We start from the raw sequence: 19945 nt of genomic DNA on the forward strand, positions 1-19945 counted from the left end.
ATAACAAGTCAACTAATGCAGTGCCGCTTTAATAGAAACAATGACTCTGATCACGGGGCACAGCTGCTGTCCCCGCATCTGTTAATGCCCAAAACAAGGGCGGGGCAAGCCACCAGAAACATAACAGTGCATTATCCTACTGCCATCGACGACTGACTACTACACATTACTGACTCTAAAATGGGACAGGGCAGATTGCAAAACAAAACCGCTATTGTGACCGGCGGAGCTTCTGGATTCGGGGAAGGAATCGTGCACAAGTTCATCCTCGAGGGCGCTAATGTGATCATTGTTGATATCAATCAGCTAGAAGGGTTACGGGTGCAGAATAATGAGCCACCAGGACGCGCTATCCTCGTTCATGGAGATGTATCGAGTGAGTCTGATTGGAAGTGGGTGTTTGAAGTGACACTGGAGAAATATAAGAAGATTGATATCGTGGTCAATAATGCTGGGATTGTTCATGAAGTTCAGGTATTCATCTCTTGTGACCCTTACTTTATTCATGGGCTTCTATTGTAATCTATGGCGTTTACTAATACCCTGATCCTTATAGCCATCTCTCGAGACATCCGAGGACATGCTGGACCGCATGTATAAAGTCAATGTCAAGAGTATCTACCACTCGACAAAGACTATTGCTCCCTACTTTCAAGCCCAGGGTGGGGGCGTTTTCGTGAATATCTCAAGTATGAGCTCTATTCGCCCTCGGCCGCAGTACGCTTGGTACTCCGCTACGAAAGGGGGTGTGAGTGCGGTATGTCTGTTCCTTTCCTTTCCTTTCGCGTTCAGCGTAGAGAGTCTTACAATACAATGAGCGCAGGCTACCAAGAGCCTGGCTGCAGAGTTTGCGAAGGATAACATTCGTCTCAACACTGTGTGTCCCGTTGTAGGCGAAACTGGAATGTAAGTATCGATTTTGATTATCCGCCCTCTTGACAGACGTCCTTACTACCTTGTATGGGTGCTAATACATGGCCAGGATGCCTCTAATCCTTGGGGGTCAGGACACACCCGAGACTAGGAGCACACTTCTGTCTAGCATCCCTTTGGGACGATTTGCCACTCCGGAAGATGTTGCCAATGCCACTACCTTTCTGGCAAGTGATGAGGCTTCGTTCATCACGGGGGTGGAATTACCGGTAGATGGGGGAAGATCACTGTGATTAAGATATTGAACTACGGACATTATGGAACACTCAGTGGCTTTGTGATTATGTACTGCGAATCTCCGATATAAGCCATCTGGCACCATGTATCATGTCCTGGGTAGCAGCCTTCGTCGTGGTCAGTTCGGGGAATATCCAGAATGCGTGGGGCATTCCCGAGTAGACAGCAACCTGCGCTGGTATGCTAGACAATGGAGTCAGTGGTAATTGAAACGCACAGTCTGGAAGAACTAATGTACCCCCTTTCTTCAAGTTTGTCCGCATAAGCTAGGGCCTCGTCGCGGAGCGGATCACGGCCACATATCATGATAAAAGTTGGCGGAGATCCACCAAGATCCCGGGACAATAGTGGAGATACCGTAGGATCTGCCCGGTCATAAGGCTGATACCACTCAATGAACTGCTTCATTGAGTGCTGATTGAGGATTGGTGTATTAACGAACTGTTCCAAGCTTTTCAATCCCATTCTCTGGTAATGCAGCTCACTAGAGCACAGGACTGGAGACCGAAGGAGCTGACCCCGGATATCGACTCCCAAAGTCGAGGAGATCTGGGACAGTACAGCAGCCTAGGTCAAAAATCGGTCCAATCATATTAGTAGAAGCATCATCTCGTTTACCAGAAACCATGGGAGTTTCATACCAAGTTTGCCCCAGCACTAGTCCCCCCAACGTATATCTTACTCTTTTCGAAGCCATGGGTCAGATTGTTTTGGAATACCTATTCAAAGATATGCTATTAGCCATATCTAGTCCTATGTGACTGAGTAGAATATAGTATACCCAACGAAGTGCTGTGGTCGCATCTTGAATAGCTGCTGGATGCGGGTTCTCTGGTGCACTGCATGATCCCATTGTTCGATGGTTAGCGCGGCCTCTGAAACCAATGGGTCACTTACAGGCGATAGTCAACGCTGACCACATTCAGCATGGCTTGCACACATAGAACGCGACAGATATTGTCTTCTCCTTCCAGGTCTCCCAGGGCCCAGCCGCCTCCATGGAAGCTTCACGTCCGATAAATCACTATTAGGCCGTTTCAGAGCATAGGTTTTGCCAGAAAACATACTATAACATGACGGCCCCCTTTGGTTCAGGCGACAGTGGCTTGTATATTCTCAGGTTCAATCTCGGCGGGGAGTCTGTAGTTAGATCATCAACTTTCAGTCCTTCAACTATTGGCGTTCCACGTTGTTGTGCACGCATTTTAGCTTCGTGCATTGTTTGACGATATTGCTGTACTGAGCCAGTTAGATGGGGAACTTTGCTTCTGTTATTGCGATAAAACTGGCTTTGACATTAACTTTCCATTACTATTTCAGTAGCTCTTGGGACAAATTGCAAGCATCCTACCTCTTCCCATTCCACGTTCTCTTTGGAGAAATTATCCCGTTGCGATAGCCACCGGCCAGTGCTGGCACTAGGCATCTGCTCTCGACTCATGGATGGCTATCTACTAACACTGGGTCAGCCTGAAATGTGTTCGATATTGAGAAAAACATTCGAAGGGGCGACTTTTAATTTAGCATTCTCAGGGAAGAAGAGGAACGAAGATCCATTCCCTTGTTCTCGCTTCTTAGAAGCTGTATATAATGGCATCATAATGATTATCGCATGATGCATGGCAGACTTTCAACGCGCACCGGGATGCGGGCATGTGACCAGACATCCACAGCGACCACCTTCAGAAACTCCCTGTGAAAGCTACATTTATTTCAATGGTCTCCTGCAATTTCACTCATTAGATACCTTTCAGACTTATGTGAGGAAACTGAGAAGCATGTGACTCACTCCACCAATTCTCTCGAATTTCAATGCCTGGTACCCCCAAAAGCGTCCTTCCAATGTTCCTGACTACTACAATTATTTCCAAATGTGCCAAAACAATGCCTTCGCCAATGATGCAATGGATGCGACTTGACCCTCCTTTTATCCTCAGAAGGCTTACATACACAAGCCATCGGCATGGGAATCCTGGCTAGGGCTCTCCGCATAAAGTCTTGTCGAACGGTATGAAACGTTGAGAAGTCGGTGCTAGGCATTGGATCCGATAAATATGTGATTTTTCTTCTTCTGCAGTTCTGGCAAGACAGCGCGTACCAATTTAAGCAACGATTGGAATACTCCTCACTGCGGATAGACCATTATGACAGGGGATCGTCGGCTCTCCGCATTTCGGCTCTCGGATCATTTCATCCCTTGCCGGGACTGGCCAACACGCTGCTCCGATGGAGCGTTACACGCAGTAGCTGGCTACTGTTCCCGATCAGGAATCAGACCGTGTCAATCCCTGCAGCTAAAGCAATTCTGCCAATATTCGGGGGGTGTCAAACGAAACGTGATGCTATGATTGGCCTCGGCAGTAAAGATAATTTCCTATCTTCTACCCCTCATACAGTCACGCTGCGCACAAGAGAGGGGTGGGCTTTCTTGACCTCAGTCGCAGGGAATTTGGGTTACAATGGAATGTCACTGCACGCGACGCTCCTGTCGTTAAATACCAGGCTTCATGGCCGGTTGTTTCTGATTGTGCAGCACTTGCATGGTCAAATTTGAAGCTCTGGTCCTGCCAAAATGTTCTTGTCATCAAAGACACACAAAGCACTACCAGCAATATTCCTCGCTTGCGGTTTTGTGGCTGGGCAAGAGAGTAGTAACTCGAGCTTCGATGTACTGGACTACGTTAATCCCCTGATAGGTACCTCCAATGGAGGTAAGAACAGTCCTTTGAGAGCATCAACTCGCCAGGCTAATATAACGGTACAGGTCACTCATTTGCAGGGGCGACTCTGCCCTTTGGTTAGAAGTCCCAACGTGCCGGACTGTCTCCATGCCCTCTGACAGGTTTTAGGAATGGCAAAAGCGGTAGCAGATACAATTGGTGAAAACCAAGCCGGTTTCGCCTATGACACGACATACGTCTCGGGATTCTCCCATATGCATGACGATGGAACCGGTGGCGTGAGTCATCTCGCTCAATGGTATGCCATTAACGCTGACTGTTGTCCTTCAGTCACCATCTCTGGGCAACTTCCCAATTTTCGTGCACCCGGGATGCCCGGACGATGCTCTCGACAAGTGTACATGGCAACAGTCCGATCGGGCGATTCCTTGGACGAAAGGCTCGCCAAAAGCGCGCCCTGGTTACTTTGGTATCACGCTACAGAGCGGTGTATTTGCAGAGATGACTGTCACGAACCATTCAGCTTTGTATCGGTTCACCTTCAACAACGCGACCGAGTCGCTCAGTCCTGTGGTTCTCGTTGATCTCATGGATCTTCCACAGTCGCGCACGAACGGAACAGCATCAGTAAATCCATCCACGGGTCGCTTGACAGGAAATGGTACCTTCAGCCCCAGCTTTGGTATCGGAACTTATGATCTCCACTTTTGCGTAGACTTCAATGGTGGTGTCGTTCGAGACACGGGTGTGTGGTCCAACAATCGTGCCGGTCAAGGGCAGACAACCATATCACTCACATCTGACGGGAGCAACACCGCGGCGACCCTCTCTGCTGGCACATTTGCCCGATTCAATATGTCAACAGATGACCAAGCACTAATGGCAAGAGTGGGTGTGAGCTTCATTAGCGTGGAACAGGCCTGCTCCAACGCTGAAAAGGAGCAGCCGAATTTCGACTTCGCTGGAACAGTCAGCGCAGCAGAGGACGCATGGAGGGATAAATTGAATGTCTTTAGTGTTAACCCGGGAAATGTCTCAGCCGATCTACAGCAAGTATTCTGGAGCGGCATGTATCGTACAATGATAAGCCCGCAGGACTATACAGGAGAAAACCCACTCTGGCAGAGTGACGAGCCGTATTATGACAGCTATTACTGGTGAGTGGACCGCTTGGATTTTCCACATCTTACTTACGACTAGATAGTATATGGGACTCCTTCCGCGGCGTTCATCAGCTTCTGACGCTAGCCGATCCGCTGTCGCAATCTCGAATGATGAGAAGCCTGGTGGACATCTACCGCCACGAAGGCTACCTACCAGACTGCCGAATGTCATTATGTAAGGGATATACGCAGGGAGGGTCAAACGCGGATGTTCTTCTCGCCGAAGCTCTCTTGAAAAATGTCAGTGACATTGACTGGGCTACTGCGTATGAAGCTGTTGTGAAAGATGCCGAGGTAGAGCCCGCGAACTGGAATGTCGAAGGTCGCGGTGGACTGACTAGCTGGAAAACACTCAACTATATTCCGACCGACGATTTCGATCCATATGGTGTTGGGCTGCATACACGCAGTATCTCCAGGACTGTCGAATATGCGTACGATGACTTTTGTATTGCACAAATGGCCCAGCGTCTGGGTCATCAGAGTGACTACGAAACGTACATGCTGCGTGCCAACAACTGGCAGAACATGTTCAAAGACGATCAAAAGTCTTACCTGCAAGGGAAGGACACTAACTTCACAGGGTTTCTACAGCCTCGATACCCCAACGGGACTTGGGGCTATCAAGATCCGATCTTCTGCAGTCCTTTATTGAATTTCACATCTTGTTACTTGAATGCGGATGGGCACGAGACTTATGAGGGAAGCGCTTGGCTCTATTCATTGTGAGCTTCATACACTTTTCCTTATCTCCATTCAACTATTGACTAAGTTATGAAGCTTTGTACCACAAGATATGGCTGCATTGGTCACACGATTAGGCGGACCGCAGACCTTCACTTCCCGCCTTTCTTATCTGCATGACTCTGGTCTACTTTACGTTGGTGACGAGCAGGCCTTCCTTACCGTATTCCAGTTCCATTACTCTGGACGGCCCGCGCTGTCAACTCAACGCGCCCACTACTACATCCCTTCTCAGTTTAACACCTCTGTCTCCGGTATTCCCGGTAACGATGATGGGGGAGCCATGGGCGCGTTCGCGGTCCTTAGCATGATGGGTCTGTTCCCTGTCCATGGTCAGGACGTGTATCTCATTAGCCCGCCATTCTTTGAGGAGATCAGCATACAAAACAAGCAGACTGGAAAGGTCGCCACGATACGAAATGTTAACTTCGACCCTACATACAAGTCGATCTATATCCAGAGCGCCAAACGGGACGGTCAAGCATGGACGAAGAACTGGATCAGCCATGACTTTTTCCTTAATGGAGGGACCCTCGAGCTTGAGCTAGGCCCCACGGAGAGTGATTGGGGGACTCGGGATGAGGATTTGCCTCCGAGCATGAGCAATTACTGATTAACTAGTCTAGATGCTTTCCTCATTCGTCCCTAGCTACCAAACGTCCTTAAGCTTTTTTGCAAGCTTTCCTAGAACGGACAGGCGGGTGTTTCTGTGAATGTTGCCAGAATAGCTTATGATTTGGGTCCAGCCTAGGGTCATTTCCTGTGCTTCATCTACAATCCAATAGCTATGAGGAGTCAATCCGTTCCGGCGACAGGTCCTACCAATATATATCACACGATATTTGGACGTATAGTAGATACCAATCAGGGGATAGATGAACCTAGATCATTTTCCCAGGCTCACCAACGTGGCCCAGGAGGCTGAGACTCCCTTGATGGCCTTCCAAGGAACCCCTCTCTCCTTAAATGACAAACCAGTCACGACAGCCACCACACTCAGCGACACCACGGTAAGAGTCAGATTGCGCATGGCGCGCCTCATCCGCGGCGCCGTTATCCTAGCCACCTGTTCCCTGAACGCAACAGGATCAATCCCCTTCGGAAATGGAGTATCCGGCACCTTCTCACCCAGAAACTATACACATCCATCATAAGCAGGTCAACAAACAGCACCCAAATACCCCCCACACAAAAGGGAAGGAATACTTAGAAACAAACATACCTCACACAAACTCCCCCACCCATCCTCAACCTCCCACTCCAACAACCTCCCCTTATCCCCCACTATCATCCCCCTAACCATATTGCAATGATCCCGATAAACCCACTTCCCATTCCTCATAATCCCCTCCTTCGCAGACCCCACCCTCAAACTCCTGAAAAACCCAGAATACCCATACGTGAAATAAAACTCCCACAACCAAAACCTCTCTGCATTGAACAACTTCACAAACCACGCCATCCAACTATCTTCTATATCGCTCACCACCGTCTTCATAATACTTCTATGCCACGCATCCAGATCGCTTCGAGTATACAATATCACTTTCGCCTCCGGATACGCCTCAATCAACTCTGCCGCAAACATGGCAGGCACCGAGTCCAACACCGCATCGTGATCGCCCAGGAGAGCGTCGACTTCTGCTTGCGTTATTTGGACGTCGACGTCAGCGGCCCCGGCGTATTTGCGTCGTGCGAGATTAGCCCATTCTTGGATGTAGCCCCCGTTGGACTCGGAGACCAGCGTCCAGCCGTGGTAGGGCTTGTAGTTGAGTTCTTGCAGTGCATGGCTGAGACTTTCTGTTGCAGAGCGAGGGAGGCCTGCGCAGATGAGGTGGAGGGGGCGTGTGCGTGTTCGGGGTGGGGGTTGGGGGTAGCTGTAGAGGGTGGATTTGATGATGTTCATTGTTATGGTGGTTTGATTGGGGTGGGTTGGAGTGGATGATGGGTGGGATGGTGTCTGCTTTATTAGGGAGCATATGGTCAACTGCGAATGTAGGACAAGGCTGATGGAGGAGTTCGGCTCAGCTTCTCTATTTGGAATTCAGTTGGCTTTGATTGTGATTGGGGTGGAGCTTAGCTCTTTAGGGTGTGATTTGTAGAGTGTGTTGTTTAGTGCTTACGAGGTTACCTAAGCTCTTTGGGTAGGGGTAAAGAAGGCTGTCTTTGGTTCTTGTCTCATCGTCAGCCTATCGCCTGTCAGTTTCCAATAGCAAGGCTCTTTTGCTGGTCAGGCTGATGAAATCAGGATGATTGCAGTACTTCTTTCTAATACTCTTTTACTGACTCTGACTTGGAAACTTGCTTGTCTCCTCCTTTGAAAAGGTCCAATCTCATCAACCTAAACAGAATATATGTCAAATAATCATACCGACATTTTGATCTTCTCTTGGAGAGTAAGTTTCAGATCTAACTTATTAGGAGAATATAGCTGATTTATACTCAATGAATAGACTTAGTAGCAGGAGAAAGAAAACCCAGGCACTACTCTTACTTACATATAAAGTATATTTGGGTGTAAAGTCTTTTTTGTATATAACTTGGCGCTCTGCAGTGCTGGGTGTGGTTTCCTCTAAAGCCTCATCCTGCATCCTGATTGACAGAGAAGTGGTATGGCTTGGACCAAGGGGTCGCTGGCTTAAATAAACGGTGAGCAGGGCTGTTTACTATTTAATGAATGCAGAATGGCTTGCATACATTAAGCAGACAGGCTACAGTAGTTTGGTTGGTTTGTCATGTTGAACGAAATAAAAGGATTAGCATAGATTGCGTTGGATGAAGGTGCATTTGCGCTGGCTCGAGCCCTCTTGTGTCGCGTAACTACTGACGCATTGGTAATGATTGACCCTGCGAAGACACCAGGAGACTTTGTGAATGGGAGGGACTCTGATCAATTCATTCAATCCTGCTTGTTTGACCTAACCAAATTCGCTATATAGAATGCTAGCGGTGTAGGTGGTTCACTCTTTAAGGAGGGAGTATAGCCCCAAATGATGTTGTGTTCTTTGTTTTCCATAGGGTTACTATGAAATAATGTATGGTACAGATAAGAAATATTGGTTGGCCAAATTGCAGTGAATAACGGTGTAGTCTTTATTCAAGTAATATGTGTGAATATAGAGGTATAACCCTTGAAGCATCGTAATTCACGACCTTTATTGCCTCCAAGTCACCATTCTACCAACTTCTATTAAATATTCCTAATTCCCTACCTGCCTGGTTCTTCCAATATAAATATGATCAACCTTGCCCGGGGAAACTTAGTCTAGAAAATATTTCAGTCTTTCAATTTATACTATATTTACAATATATGCTAATGGGCTGGAGACCTACTTATATATATTCCCAAGATAGTAGTATAACAGAGTCTAGTTCAGTAATATGTTCAACTGCCAAGCAAGGAAACCTCCGTTATCGACCATACGGAAGTGGACGAGGTAGTGTGGTCAAACTAGTACCGCCCTGGAGCGAACCGGAGCTGTGGTGCGGAGAGTGCTCTGCTGACTATAGAAATTGAGGCCGGAGGCCGACTACTAAGGCTTCCCAACGGAGAGGAAACCCTTATCATTCCGAAGAAGGTTATAGTGCAAAGCCGCAGCTGCGGAAAAGTGGATGACTGAAAACAACTACCTTATAGGGGACATGGTGACCCCAAAGCTATACAACACCATAGCGTTATTACCTTACACGTGGAAGGATATTTTAGACCACTTATGAATACGATGCATCTTATATGAAATTATGAGGGAAACCGGCCACCTAGGCCGCAGTAGCCGACCCGATGTAACAGTGAAACCCTGACTGCATGTTCCGCCAGGTGATGTACTCATCACATCATGCTTGCACAAATTTTTCACTGATGAGCCTGAAAGTGGCACCTATTAGCTATCCAGAGCAGACAGAGCGACAAATTCTCGTGACGTGTCTTTAAGCTGACTCCTATGCTTGGTTATGGAATATTGCCCAAAGGACTATCTTCTCGATTACCTTTCGCGAGGAATACTATACCATCAATCTGCAAAAATGCACTCCAGTAATACCAGAATCCGTGTTGTACTAGAGCGGCTGTTCAAGACCATACTGGAATGGAGAAAACAGGTGCCTAAGGATGGACATGTCAATATTCGCAGCCTGCAGGATGTCGAACATGTGGTTCAATTTAATTTCGAACACTTGGATAATGCGGACTCTGACCTGGCAATGGTTCCTCCTGTTTTGTTCAAGCCGATGGATTTGGCGGATTTGAAGAAATATCCAGTCGATCCAGAGCTGGCACGAAAATTCCCTGACATTGATCAGAACTATAGTAACAGGAACTTCCCCATTGAACCGGTAGATCGTGTACGTCACGTATCTGCACTCATCGAAGACCGCACTACTCGCGAGGCCCGGTTTCAGCAGGGTCTCCAGGGTGTGGAGTAAGTTTCTCTCTACCTACCGGGTGAAACTAAAAACCATTTCTGAAAACATTCCATATCAGAGCTCCAGAAAGCACGTTTTGGCTAGAAGCCATACTAGCCTACAATTACAGTAATAACGGTTGGTGGACGGCCGAGTGTCTGGTAGAGCCACGCCCCGACAATGGTAAGCCTTATCCACACCTAGCCTTTCACATTCTAGACGATAAGGAGGGTTGGGAAGACGCCATCCTGTATTGCGAACTGTGCGCGATTGTCGAGGCGATGAAAGGCCGTGCGAATCAACGCCTGGTGGATTCTGAAAGCGTGCGGGAGGAACTTGACGAGTGTGACGGTAGAGGCAAAGAAGTGTACCCATATCTCTTTGATAATGAAGAGAATTTTCCTGTACTTATGGTGTCATGCGTCCTACCTCAACATGCTAGACTCTTCATGGCATGTATGAGCCAGCGGAAGCTAGTGATCAGACAATCCAAGCTATACAGCTTTGAATGGAAGAACGAGGCACCGGTGGACCTGTTTGCTCGCGTGTTTTTAAGCAAGCCTTTGGTGCCACGGATCTAGGATTGGCAAGCAACACTAAGGATTGATACCTAATTGAGCATCCATCAATACTGAATAAAGACAGCGCCGGGGTCCGCGAAAGACAATCACTGTTGGGGCATATCTCTCCATCTGCTCTCCAGATACATGCCATAATATTATTCATGGTCTAAAGCCAATTTCAGATTCCTATTTGAAATATTGATAACCGACATGGGTGGCTTTGAAAGGGTTCTCGCAGCTATATGTCCTAGTATCTTGGTTATAGCCGAATCAACCCATTTACTTCTATCAACTTCATTAAATAACACGATATATGCTTCGTAGTGCGTAGAGTTCTGTTTCGCGATTAGATCCATTAAACGTCATCGGCATTTGCAACAACTTGAGACCTTGCATCTTATTTACATGTATCATAGTTAGGAGCAGAAATCATGTAGGAGACGAAAGCTTGTACCGAAAATGCTTTCTTCGCATCAGCTGCATTGTTCGGGGAGCCCAGCCAAGACAGCCGAGACAATTGATGCAGAATCCGCGGCAGGCATGGATCGTCAGTCTGATAGCACTCGGGATTTCCGATCCTATTACGATGTTGCCATGTAATTTTAAATTATGATAGACCGTGCATCGGCCGCTTAGTAACAGCTTGTCCATCCAGGCCCCGCAATCATGAGAGAATACTACTGTGTAGGTCTGTCTTGGCGGAAGACATAATTGTCGTGATTGACATATCTATCCCATTATGTTCATTTCCAGGCTAGGGCCTACAGAAACCAAGTTAGCCAGACCAGTGCAGATATCTTGTAGATCTCGGCACATTTCGGATTTCAGCATTTGTACCGAGGATCTTCGCTACCGATAATCGAAGGCGCATTAGCTTGCAGCTAACGTGAGTTCGTCACACAACATAACGGTTCCATGATAGACCAGGAACAAGATTATTTTCTGGGCTTTACTTCGATGATAGGCTAACAAGTCGACTTCAATCGAACTTCCGAATGACGGATCCCGCAGCGACAGGAGGCAGAGTACCGGAATCATCCCCACATTCATACTGTTGATAACTTGCTTGACAGGAATGAGGGGTATTTCTGAAGGACTCTACCAAGCATTCTCATGTAGGCCATCAATACTACGGTCCTAGTGGTGCTAAACTAGTGTTAAAACTCGCCCGGACGAGCTGTTAGTGTACATTGTCCTCAGTCATCCTCTACCGAACCGATGGATCAGCGGGGATAGAAACAGACTGGGAAGGAAGCCCGTTCATCAGTCTCGGCACCACTGTCTTCATCGCTTCACCATACACCGATACACCGAAGCAATGTGTCTGCCCATACCTGGTGAAACCTTTCGCTTTGCCGGTCACGATATCTTTCCGACGCGCTCCTCATGCAGCGTAAAAGAAATCAGATGGGTGTTTCTTATCCAAAGTAAGCAATTCGTGTATTATTGTGCTGGTATTGGTGGCTCTGGTTATCTATGTTTGCCTGCCAAGCCACTATGAAAACATGGCGTTTGGTTGGTGAGACTCTAAGACCGGAGGAGATAATAAATGACACAATTTCAAGGGACTTTTTTCCTTCTTCTTTGACTGCTATGATAGGTAGCAATCCAATTAATCCGGTACCTGGGGGTCTATTACAGGTTGATAGTGAGAAAGGGGAACTCAACGCGTTCCCATAGGGTTTGCTGATCTTCGGAGGAAAGCCGGTTCTTCAGGCGGAAAATCCGTAATTCTCTACACATATTTACTCTGCTAGTCACTCACACCTCTTCTTGTAAGCTTATGATTGCCAGTCTTACTTGCCCCATTCAGAGGGCCCCCTCTATGTGATGGGCTGGCCTGGTTCCAGGATCCACACAGGAGGTAAGTATAAGAAAACTTGAACAGCAATCTGTTCTTATGCTCACTGCTGAGTTATACATAATGAATGACGAATAGCCAGCCGCAGCTCCATATGTGTCTTGAACATCTTGTATAATATTGATCTTCCCTTCTTTTTCACTTTTCTTACGACCAGTGCCTCAAATCCATGAACATGAAACTTCTTTACGGCGCGTTGCTCATAGCTCAGGCTGCAGCTGCAGCTAGCAGCCATGGGACCTTTGTATCCCCGGCAAACGACGTCAGGTTGAAGTTCCGTTACTGGCTCCCCGATGCCAGTGTAGATACCGATACAGTGGTGAAGGATATTGAAGAGGCTGGCGCAATAGGTGCTGGAGGGTTGGAGCTTCTCGGCCTCTACAACTATGGCGGTTCGTTGGCACCGCAGCCCGATGGTGCCAACTGGGCTACGTATGGCTTTGGAACACCCGCATTCAACACCATTTTTTGGCATCATTGCAGAGTGCAAAGGATACAGGAATGATCTTCGATTTTGCTCTCGGGCCAAGTCAGGGGCAGGGCGTTCCAGCCAAGACAACTGATGAGGGGCTTCATTGGGACTTGGTAGGAGACCTTTCAATGAATAAATTTGACATAATCTGATATTTCAAGGCACCATTCAATGTCAGTGTCCCATCTAATGGCACATACAACGGCCAAATCCCCGGTTGGGGAACTGGCGAGCTTGTTTCTCTGGTATCTGCGCGGGTCGTGAACACCTCTACGATCGTCAATCCCGCAAGCAGTCTCTTTTCCACTCCTGCAAACAATGCGACTCGCGTGATTTTGGCAACTGAATCGCTAGTAGATTATACGGATGTGGTCAGTGCCAATGGAATGGTGTCATTGTCATTCAATGTCAGCGAACATTATTCCTATCGTCTCTTTGCCTACTATCAGTACCAGGACCTTGTGAAGAACCTTGACATTTACGAGAACACTACAGGAAGCATTTTCGATAATGGCTCCTACACAGTCGATCACTTCAGCGCTCGTGGTGCTCAAACTACGATAGATTTCTGGGAAAACTACATCTTAAATGATACCGATATCAAGGCTCTTTTGGAAGAGGTGGGCCGCTATGGCTGGGAGGACAGCATCGAAATCAAGTCTAACATTTCCTGGTCACCTACCATTCCAGATATTTTTGAGCAGATCAACGGCTACCAGTTGCGCAAGTTTCTTCCTCTTGTGATGCATGGAAATAACAACCCCGGCGTGCAGCCGTCATACCCAGGTACTCTGAAATGCGTCTTGGACAGTGAAGATCAGGGTCAAGGCTACGTCAATGACTTTCGTGCTGCTTTAGAAAAGGGATATCAAAATTACTTGGACACGCTTTCTACCTGGCTAGAGGGATTGGGGTTAGGCTATTCAGCTCAGGTCTCCTACAATTTGCCACTCAACATGGAAGTGAGCATCAACCACGTGGTTGCTCCGGAATGTGAGAGTCTTGCATTCAACAATAACATTGATGGATACCGTCAGTTCTCGGGTGTCGCAAACCTCGCTCAGAAGAACGTAATCTCGAATGAGATGGGCGCCAATTTAGAGAAGGCATTTGCCCTTCCGCTCAGTGAACTACTCGGACATATTAATACGGCTTTTGCCGGTGGCGTTAATCAGATAGTGCTACACGGCCAGTCCTATACTGGTAACTATCATGAGACAACGTGGCCAGGGTACACATCTTTCTTTATGCTTTTTGCAGAGTCCTACTATAACAAGCAGCCTGCATGGGGCCATGGACTTTCGGACGCCATCGACTATGTCAGTCGGAATCAGTACATCTTGCAGGCTGGTCAGCCACGAACGGACATCGCCCTATACAATGGAGTTTCAATGACCGATCCCCAGCTTGAGACCATGTATCCCACCGACGACCTAATCAAGACAGGTTACACTTACACTTATCTTTCGCCTGCAAACTTCAATCTCTCACAAGCGTCTGTGTCAAACGGTCTTTTGGCCTCTGAGTCCCCTGCCTACAAAGCTATTGTTGTTACGAGCGATCAGAATGCCACTTTGGCTGGTGTCATGAAGCTTCAGCAATACGCTAATTCCGGACTACCTGTCATTCTCAGTGGTGGCTTTCCAGGATACTATCACAATGGTGAATTGACCGTTACTCCATTATCAGAGACGCAGGAACACTACAGAAATCCCTCTTCATATTGCTGCGAACCAAACGGTCGCTTTTGCCTTTAGCAACGGATTGTGGTCTGAAATCGAGACCCCGTATTTTCATGCCTTACGCGTTCCTTCAAACGTCCTTGGATATAATTACAGCACCTCTGGTGGTCTCCTGCTCCACACATCCACCGATCCCTGCAATGACTGCATTTTTCAACTCAGCAACGGAACTGCCTTTGACCTCTCCCTCAACTCCACCTCTCTTACTTCTCATTTACGCAACTGGACGCTCATTGCAGAACACTGGGAAGCCCCAAGCAATATATCAGACGCCGCCATCCAAGCCGTGAAGCGGAACACAACTCACCACCTCGAAACTCTAGTCTCCTGGCTGGATATCCCAGGCCTTCAGAACGCCTCTGGTCTAGGCTACTACTCGACTTCCTTCTCCTGGCCTCCGAACTCTGCTGACAATGTTGATGGCGCATACCTCACCTTCCCCAAAATTGCCCAAGGCATCAAGGTGACTGTAAATGGCCATGACGTGGGATCTCTGGATTTTACCAACCCTAGCATTGATATTGGCCCATACCTCATCAGCGGTTCCAATGAAGTGACTGCCATTGTTCCCACGCTGATGTGGAATTATATTCGGAGTATTTACGATGAAATTGAGATATCTGGGATCGCGCCTCTACTGAGTGACCCTTTGCCCGATCGGGTGGATAATGGCTTGATCGGGGAAGTGAAGATCATTCCTTATATCATTTGTCGATATATGATCTGATCGATAATCCAGGACAGCTTCTACCTCACTTTGCATGGGGCCAAATCTTACATCAGTCTTGTCGTTCTGTCCCAGCCTTCTGTCCTGTAAAATACGGGTGATTCTGTCATTTAGCGTCCTTGGTTTTCCCGATACACAGTAAGATTTTTGAGGCACTTGTGGTCGGTTTGCTTTGTGACTTTTAGCGAGTATGAACAGTCTATCAGTGTGTACTGTGTTGAGCCACTGTAGAAGAGAGTGGCAGTGAATGGGCAATGGGGTCACCTGATATTCACTCACCAACCGATTGGGGAGGCAGAAGCGCCGGGCGTTTAGATCCCCTCCTTCCTCCTCTTCTTCTCCCTGCACTTTTCTTTTCTCATTCCCCTCGAACTTCATATACCCTCTCTCTTCCATCTTTGCTTATCCCTTCATTTTGCTCCGTCGCTTTTCTGCTTCTTGTCTTGTCGATTTCTTGTTCATAATGGAGGTTTTTATTCATAATGTCCCCGCTCAACTCTCCGATCAAGGCCTGATGAAGGAGATGGAGCCTATTCTAAAGCGCTTAGGCATCCTTGACTTCCTATGTGATAAGCCAAAGAGAAAAAGCATCGGGTTCCTTGTTTTTTATCGCCCTGAAGATGGAGAGCGGTTCCTGCTATTACATGGCCAGGAAGAAATACCGGGAACGATGAATACTCGCGGGAAACAACGACTTCGTTCTAAATTGAAAATCATGGGTGCCGATGTCTTCTGCTCACGTAGTAAGAAGGCACCGAGCAAATTTGCCATTCAGAGTCTTCAGCATATGGCTGAACAGCGAGTAAAAGACACCTTGCACAAGTATGAAGACAACAAGCATATTTCCTTCAGCCTACTGGGGTTCAGCTGTGGTTATTCTATGTTCCAAGGAGAGCACTTCGGGTATGTCCCAGAGGTGCAGTGGTCTGACACCGGCTTGATGAAGTTTATGAAGAGAGCCATCATCGTCAAATTGGATACCTCTAAGCACCACATCCGCATACCGCTCAGTACTGTCATTGAGCTCATATGGTCCCGGGACGGGAGTCTAACACTGACCTTATCAACCGTTCCGTACTTCTTTTCTCATGGGGGTTCTGATCCTTTGACTGTCGCATTTCAGATGCTCCAGCTTGTTTCTTCAAAATACCATGCAACGCCACCTTCCCGTTCGCGAATGTGCTCCCTAAGTACAGCCCACGCTGATGTGGCTGGGCAATGTCTTGTCTATCAATTTCGGGTCCCTTATGTTGATCTCATGAAGGATATCCATAACCTCAAGGAGTGGGAAATTCCCATTTTACGCTATGATATTCTGCCCATCAATGCACCATCAAGAGATGCCTTTCAAGTTCAACTCAAGGCTCTCATGGACGAATTGGCCACTTGCACTAGGAATAACTCTCTTCCCTTCGGTATTTTGTTCCAGTTGCAGGCTTTTGCATACAACGCCTATCTACTGCCACGCACAGTACAGAGTTTAACTCAAGAACTAGTCAAGGCTTATAAGGAAGACGCAGCAGCTCAGAGAAGACCTCTTTCAGTACTGGCTCTGAAGAAACTGTTCGACATGATCGACTGGCCTTCCCCTCACAGCAATCCAACTGACTATGAGGTTGGTGCTCTTATGGCAGCTCTGAAGCAAAACCAGAAAGATGTCTTGCAAGACTTGGCGGTTTCTGGAGACATGCTAGGTCCTTCTGAGAACTTGACTCCAATTTATAAGGTCATGATTACGCCCACGCGAGTTACTCTCCATGGACCGGAACTGGAGCCTAAAAATAGAATCTTGCGAAGATTCCCAAAGTACCATGACTTCTTCATTAGAGTGCAATTTTGTGACGAGAACGGTCAAGATCTTCACTTCAACCCTCAAGTCCACTACGATGATGTGTTTTCGAGATTCAAAAGTGTTCTTACCCGCGGCATCCAGATTGCTGGGCGAACTTATTCGTTTTTGGGATGGTCGCACTCGTCACTGAGATCACATGCCGTCTGGGTAAGTAGAGTACCTAAATGCAGAAATTTCTCCATAACAGCTAATATTCTTTCGATATAGTTTTCCTCTCCATTTGTTGACGAATCCGGTCAATTTCAAACTCACTTTAGCATCATCAAGGCCCTTGGTGACTTCAGCAAAATTCAGTCACCTGCTAGGTGTGCCGCCAGAATTGGTCAAGCCTTTACAGATACTCCTTATGCTATATCTCTGTCTGAATATGACATAAATGTCTCAGAGGTAGCAGATGTGACATCTAATGATGGCAAGCGGGTATTCAGTGATGGAGTAGGGACCCTCTCATGGGATGTCGCAGAGTCCATATGGCATCACATACCGGAGAAGAAAGGATTTCCTACCTGCTTCCAGGTCCGACTAGGCGGTGCAAAGGGCATGCTCGCTGTTGATGGTCGGCTTTCGGGCTTTCAAGTCAACATTCGACCTTCCATGATCAAATTTCACGGAGACATGAAAGACCTTGAGATCTGCGATATGGCGGCTAAACCTATGGGGCTGGTATTGAATCGACAAATGATCAAGATTCTGGAGGATATGGGAACACCAGATGAATGGTTCATCACGTTGCAAGATGCAGCACTAACCAAGCTTCGTAGTGTCACCGCTAGCGCTCATAATTCAGAAGTCTTCATTAAAAAACAGGCGGTCGGCGACAGCATAGGCCTCTACAGGCTCTTCCGTCATTGCCATCTGCGTGATCTTGACTATAGGAAAGAGCCTTTTATTCGTTCGGTCATCGAAGCTGTTGTTCTCAAAGAGTTGCGTCTCTTGAAACACAAAGCGCGCATCCCTGTTTTTAAGGGCATCACTTTATTTGGTGTTATGGACGAGACGGGATTTCTCGAAGCTGAACAAGTTTACGTGACTTATCAACCTATAGAAGGAAGACATGCGCCGCCTCCTAACGCTGGGACGATTTTGGTGACTCGCTCGCCAGCTTTGCATGATGGAGACATTCAATATGCACAGAACGTCATTCCTCCTGACGACCATCCCTTGGCGGAGCTCACGAACTGCATTGTGTTCAGTAGTAAGGGATATCGCGATCTACCAAGTCAACTTAGCGGGGGCGACCTCGACGGCGACATATTTAACGTCATATGGGATACTGATGCGTATCCCGTCCGGACATTTGCGCCCGCGGATTATCCTCGTGTAAGCCCAGTCGACATCGGGCGTCCAGTGGAGCGCGAAGATATGGCGCAATTCTTCCTAGATTTCATGAAAACCGATCATCTTGGGATGATCGCCACAAGGCATATGATCATGGCTGACCAGGAAGAGGAGGGAACATCCCACCCAGTCTGCAGGCAGCTGGCACAATTGCACTCTACGGCGGTTGACTTCTCTAAGACGGGTATTCCAGTTCAACTGGGTGACATTCCTAAAGGGAACCCTTTCAGGCCTGACTTGTACGTTGCCAAATCTTCGCATACTCTATCTTTCGCATATTGAACGCTGACAACTGCACTAGTATGGCACCAGGCCCAGTTGCACGCATCCACAATAAGTCAGAAATTGAGCTGGAGGAATATGTTATTCAGGCCGCATACGATGAGGATAATGACCTGGAGCCGCTCCGCAGGTACTACAGATCAGACAAGATATTGGGCAAGCTTTATAGGGGTATTGATGAACGACACATCTGGCAGAATGACATCCGAAGCAAAGTCCAGCCCAACGAAGATGAATTTTGGAACGAGTTTTTATGGTCTACACTTGAGCGCTGTAATAAACTAGGAGATTTGTCATGGGAACGTTGGCTGGATGAAGCCCGACACATTCGTTTAAGGTATGTCCAGAAACCCTAGTGCCCGAGGCTGACTGACAGTGGCTTCAGATACGAAGAGGCCGTGTTTTCGGCACGAAACAATTACTCCGAGCACCCAATCGAGCCACTGAGTGAGCTAGAAGTGTTCACTGGGTCTGTCCTGAATAAAGGGGGTGTGCAGACCCGTCGGCAGCGTGATCAATCCAACAAACTCGCCGACGAATTCGATCGCATCTCTGCTTGGATTGTGGGGCAGATGCGCGAGGGAAGCTCATCCGAGTCACCAATAACCAGTATGTCGGATCAATTCAAACCTCTGGAATTTTGCCTCGCCTGCATCCATGTCGGTGGTGAGAGCGACAAAGATCCCGCCCGCCGTCGTAGAGAAGTGTATGGTGAGATTAAGAGCTTCCGTGTGGTTGCAGCGTGTGCGTTGTTGTTTGAGCTCGAACTCTTTGAGAAGGGTAAAAAGCGGAGGTTTTAACAGGATGCATACTTGTGCATATGTTCGCCTGCTTATGATGTTATTATGCTTGGGAAGGTAGGACGGCCATCTTGAATGTTTAGATGTATCCAAAGGAATCCACTGAATTTGTATTTACTCTGTACCACCTGCAAACCATCAACCAAGTA

The 19945-nt window shown here is 47.6% G+C and overlaps 7 protein-coding genes across 7 annotated transcripts; 5 read left to right on the forward strand and 2 right to left on the reverse strand.

Moving 5' to 3' along the window:
- Positions 1 to 139: 139 nt before the first annotated feature.
- On the forward strand, positions 140 to 1397 carry BO88DRAFT_434127 (oxidoreductase). The gene is made up of 4 exons (XM_025709465.1): positions 140 to 474; positions 557 to 757; positions 824 to 906; positions 983 to 1397. Exons 1-4 carry the CDS (start codon positions 181 to 183, stop codon positions 1164 to 1166), a joined length of 762 nt encoding a protein of 253 aa, XP_025564335.1. The 5' UTR covers positions 140 to 180; the 3' UTR covers positions 1167 to 1397.
- BO88DRAFT_442665 (alpha/beta hydrolase) lies at positions 1207 to 2647 on the reverse strand. The gene is made up of 7 exons (XM_025709969.1): positions 2522 to 2647; positions 2238 to 2455; positions 2068 to 2175; positions 1952 to 2009; positions 1812 to 1889; positions 1409 to 1737; positions 1207 to 1353 (listed from the first exon to the last, which is right to left on the reverse strand). Exons 1-7 carry the CDS (start codon positions 2609 to 2611, stop codon positions 1215 to 1217), a joined length of 1020 nt encoding a protein of 339 aa, XP_025564336.1. The 5' UTR covers positions 2612 to 2647; the 3' UTR covers positions 1207 to 1214.
- A 1095-nt stretch (positions 2648 to 3742) lies between these two features.
- Positions 3743 to 6595, forward strand: BO88DRAFT_434129 (glycoside hydrolase family 92 protein; the record flags this gene model as incomplete). The annotated part of the gene is made up of 6 exons (XM_025709466.1): positions 3743 to 3881; positions 3935 to 3967; positions 4020 to 4129; positions 4182 to 5008; positions 5056 to 5739; positions 5795 to 6595. The coding sequence occupies 6 exons, from the start codon at positions 3743 to 3745 to the stop codon at positions 6369 to 6371; spliced, it is 2370 nt and encodes a 789-aa protein (XP_025564337.1). The 3' UTR covers positions 6372 to 6595.
- On the reverse strand, positions 6503 to 7667 carry BO88DRAFT_479639 (sulfotransferase family protein; the record flags this gene model as incomplete). The annotated part of the gene is made up of 2 exons (XM_025712089.1): positions 6503 to 6893; positions 6981 to 7667. The coding sequence occupies 2 exons, from the start codon at positions 7662 to 7664 to the stop codon at positions 6645 to 6647; spliced, it is 933 nt and encodes a 310-aa protein (XP_025564338.1). The 3' UTR covers positions 6503 to 6644.
- A 2114-nt stretch (positions 7668 to 9781) lies between these two features.
- Positions 9782 to 10740, forward strand: BO88DRAFT_452073 (uncharacterized protein; the record flags this gene model as incomplete). Its single annotated transcript, XM_025710673.1, has 2 exons — positions 9782 to 10176; positions 10239 to 10740. 2 exons carry the CDS (start codon positions 9782 to 9784, stop codon positions 10738 to 10740), a joined length of 897 nt encoding a protein of 298 aa, XP_025564339.1.
- Positions 10741 to 12752: 2012 nt separating this feature from the next.
- On the forward strand, positions 12753 to 15524 carry BO88DRAFT_479644 (uncharacterized protein; the record flags this gene model as incomplete). Its single annotated transcript, XM_025712090.1, has 4 exons — positions 12753 to 13015; positions 13069 to 13168; positions 13217 to 14717; positions 14764 to 15524. 4 exons carry the CDS (start codon positions 12753 to 12755, stop codon positions 15522 to 15524), a joined length of 2625 nt encoding a protein of 874 aa, XP_025564340.1.
- Positions 15525 to 15987: 463 nt separating this feature from the next.
- Positions 15988 to 19857, forward strand: BO88DRAFT_385223 (RNA dependent RNA polymerase; the record flags this gene model as incomplete). The annotated part of the gene is made up of 4 exons (XM_025704731.1): positions 15988 to 17523; positions 17584 to 18953; positions 19016 to 19333; positions 19382 to 19857. The coding sequence occupies 4 exons, from the start codon at positions 15988 to 15990 to the stop codon at positions 19794 to 19796; spliced, it is 3639 nt and encodes a 1212-aa protein (XP_025564341.1). The 3' UTR covers positions 19797 to 19857.
- Between the last annotated feature and the right edge of the window lie 88 nt (positions 19858 to 19945).

Source organism: Aspergillus vadensis (genome assembly GCF_003184925.1).
Source record: "Aspergillus vadensis CBS 113365 unplaced genomic scaffold BO88scaffold_7, whole genome shotgun sequence".
NCBI lineage: Eukaryota > Fungi > Ascomycota > Eurotiomycetes > Eurotiales > Aspergillaceae > Aspergillus > Aspergillus vadensis.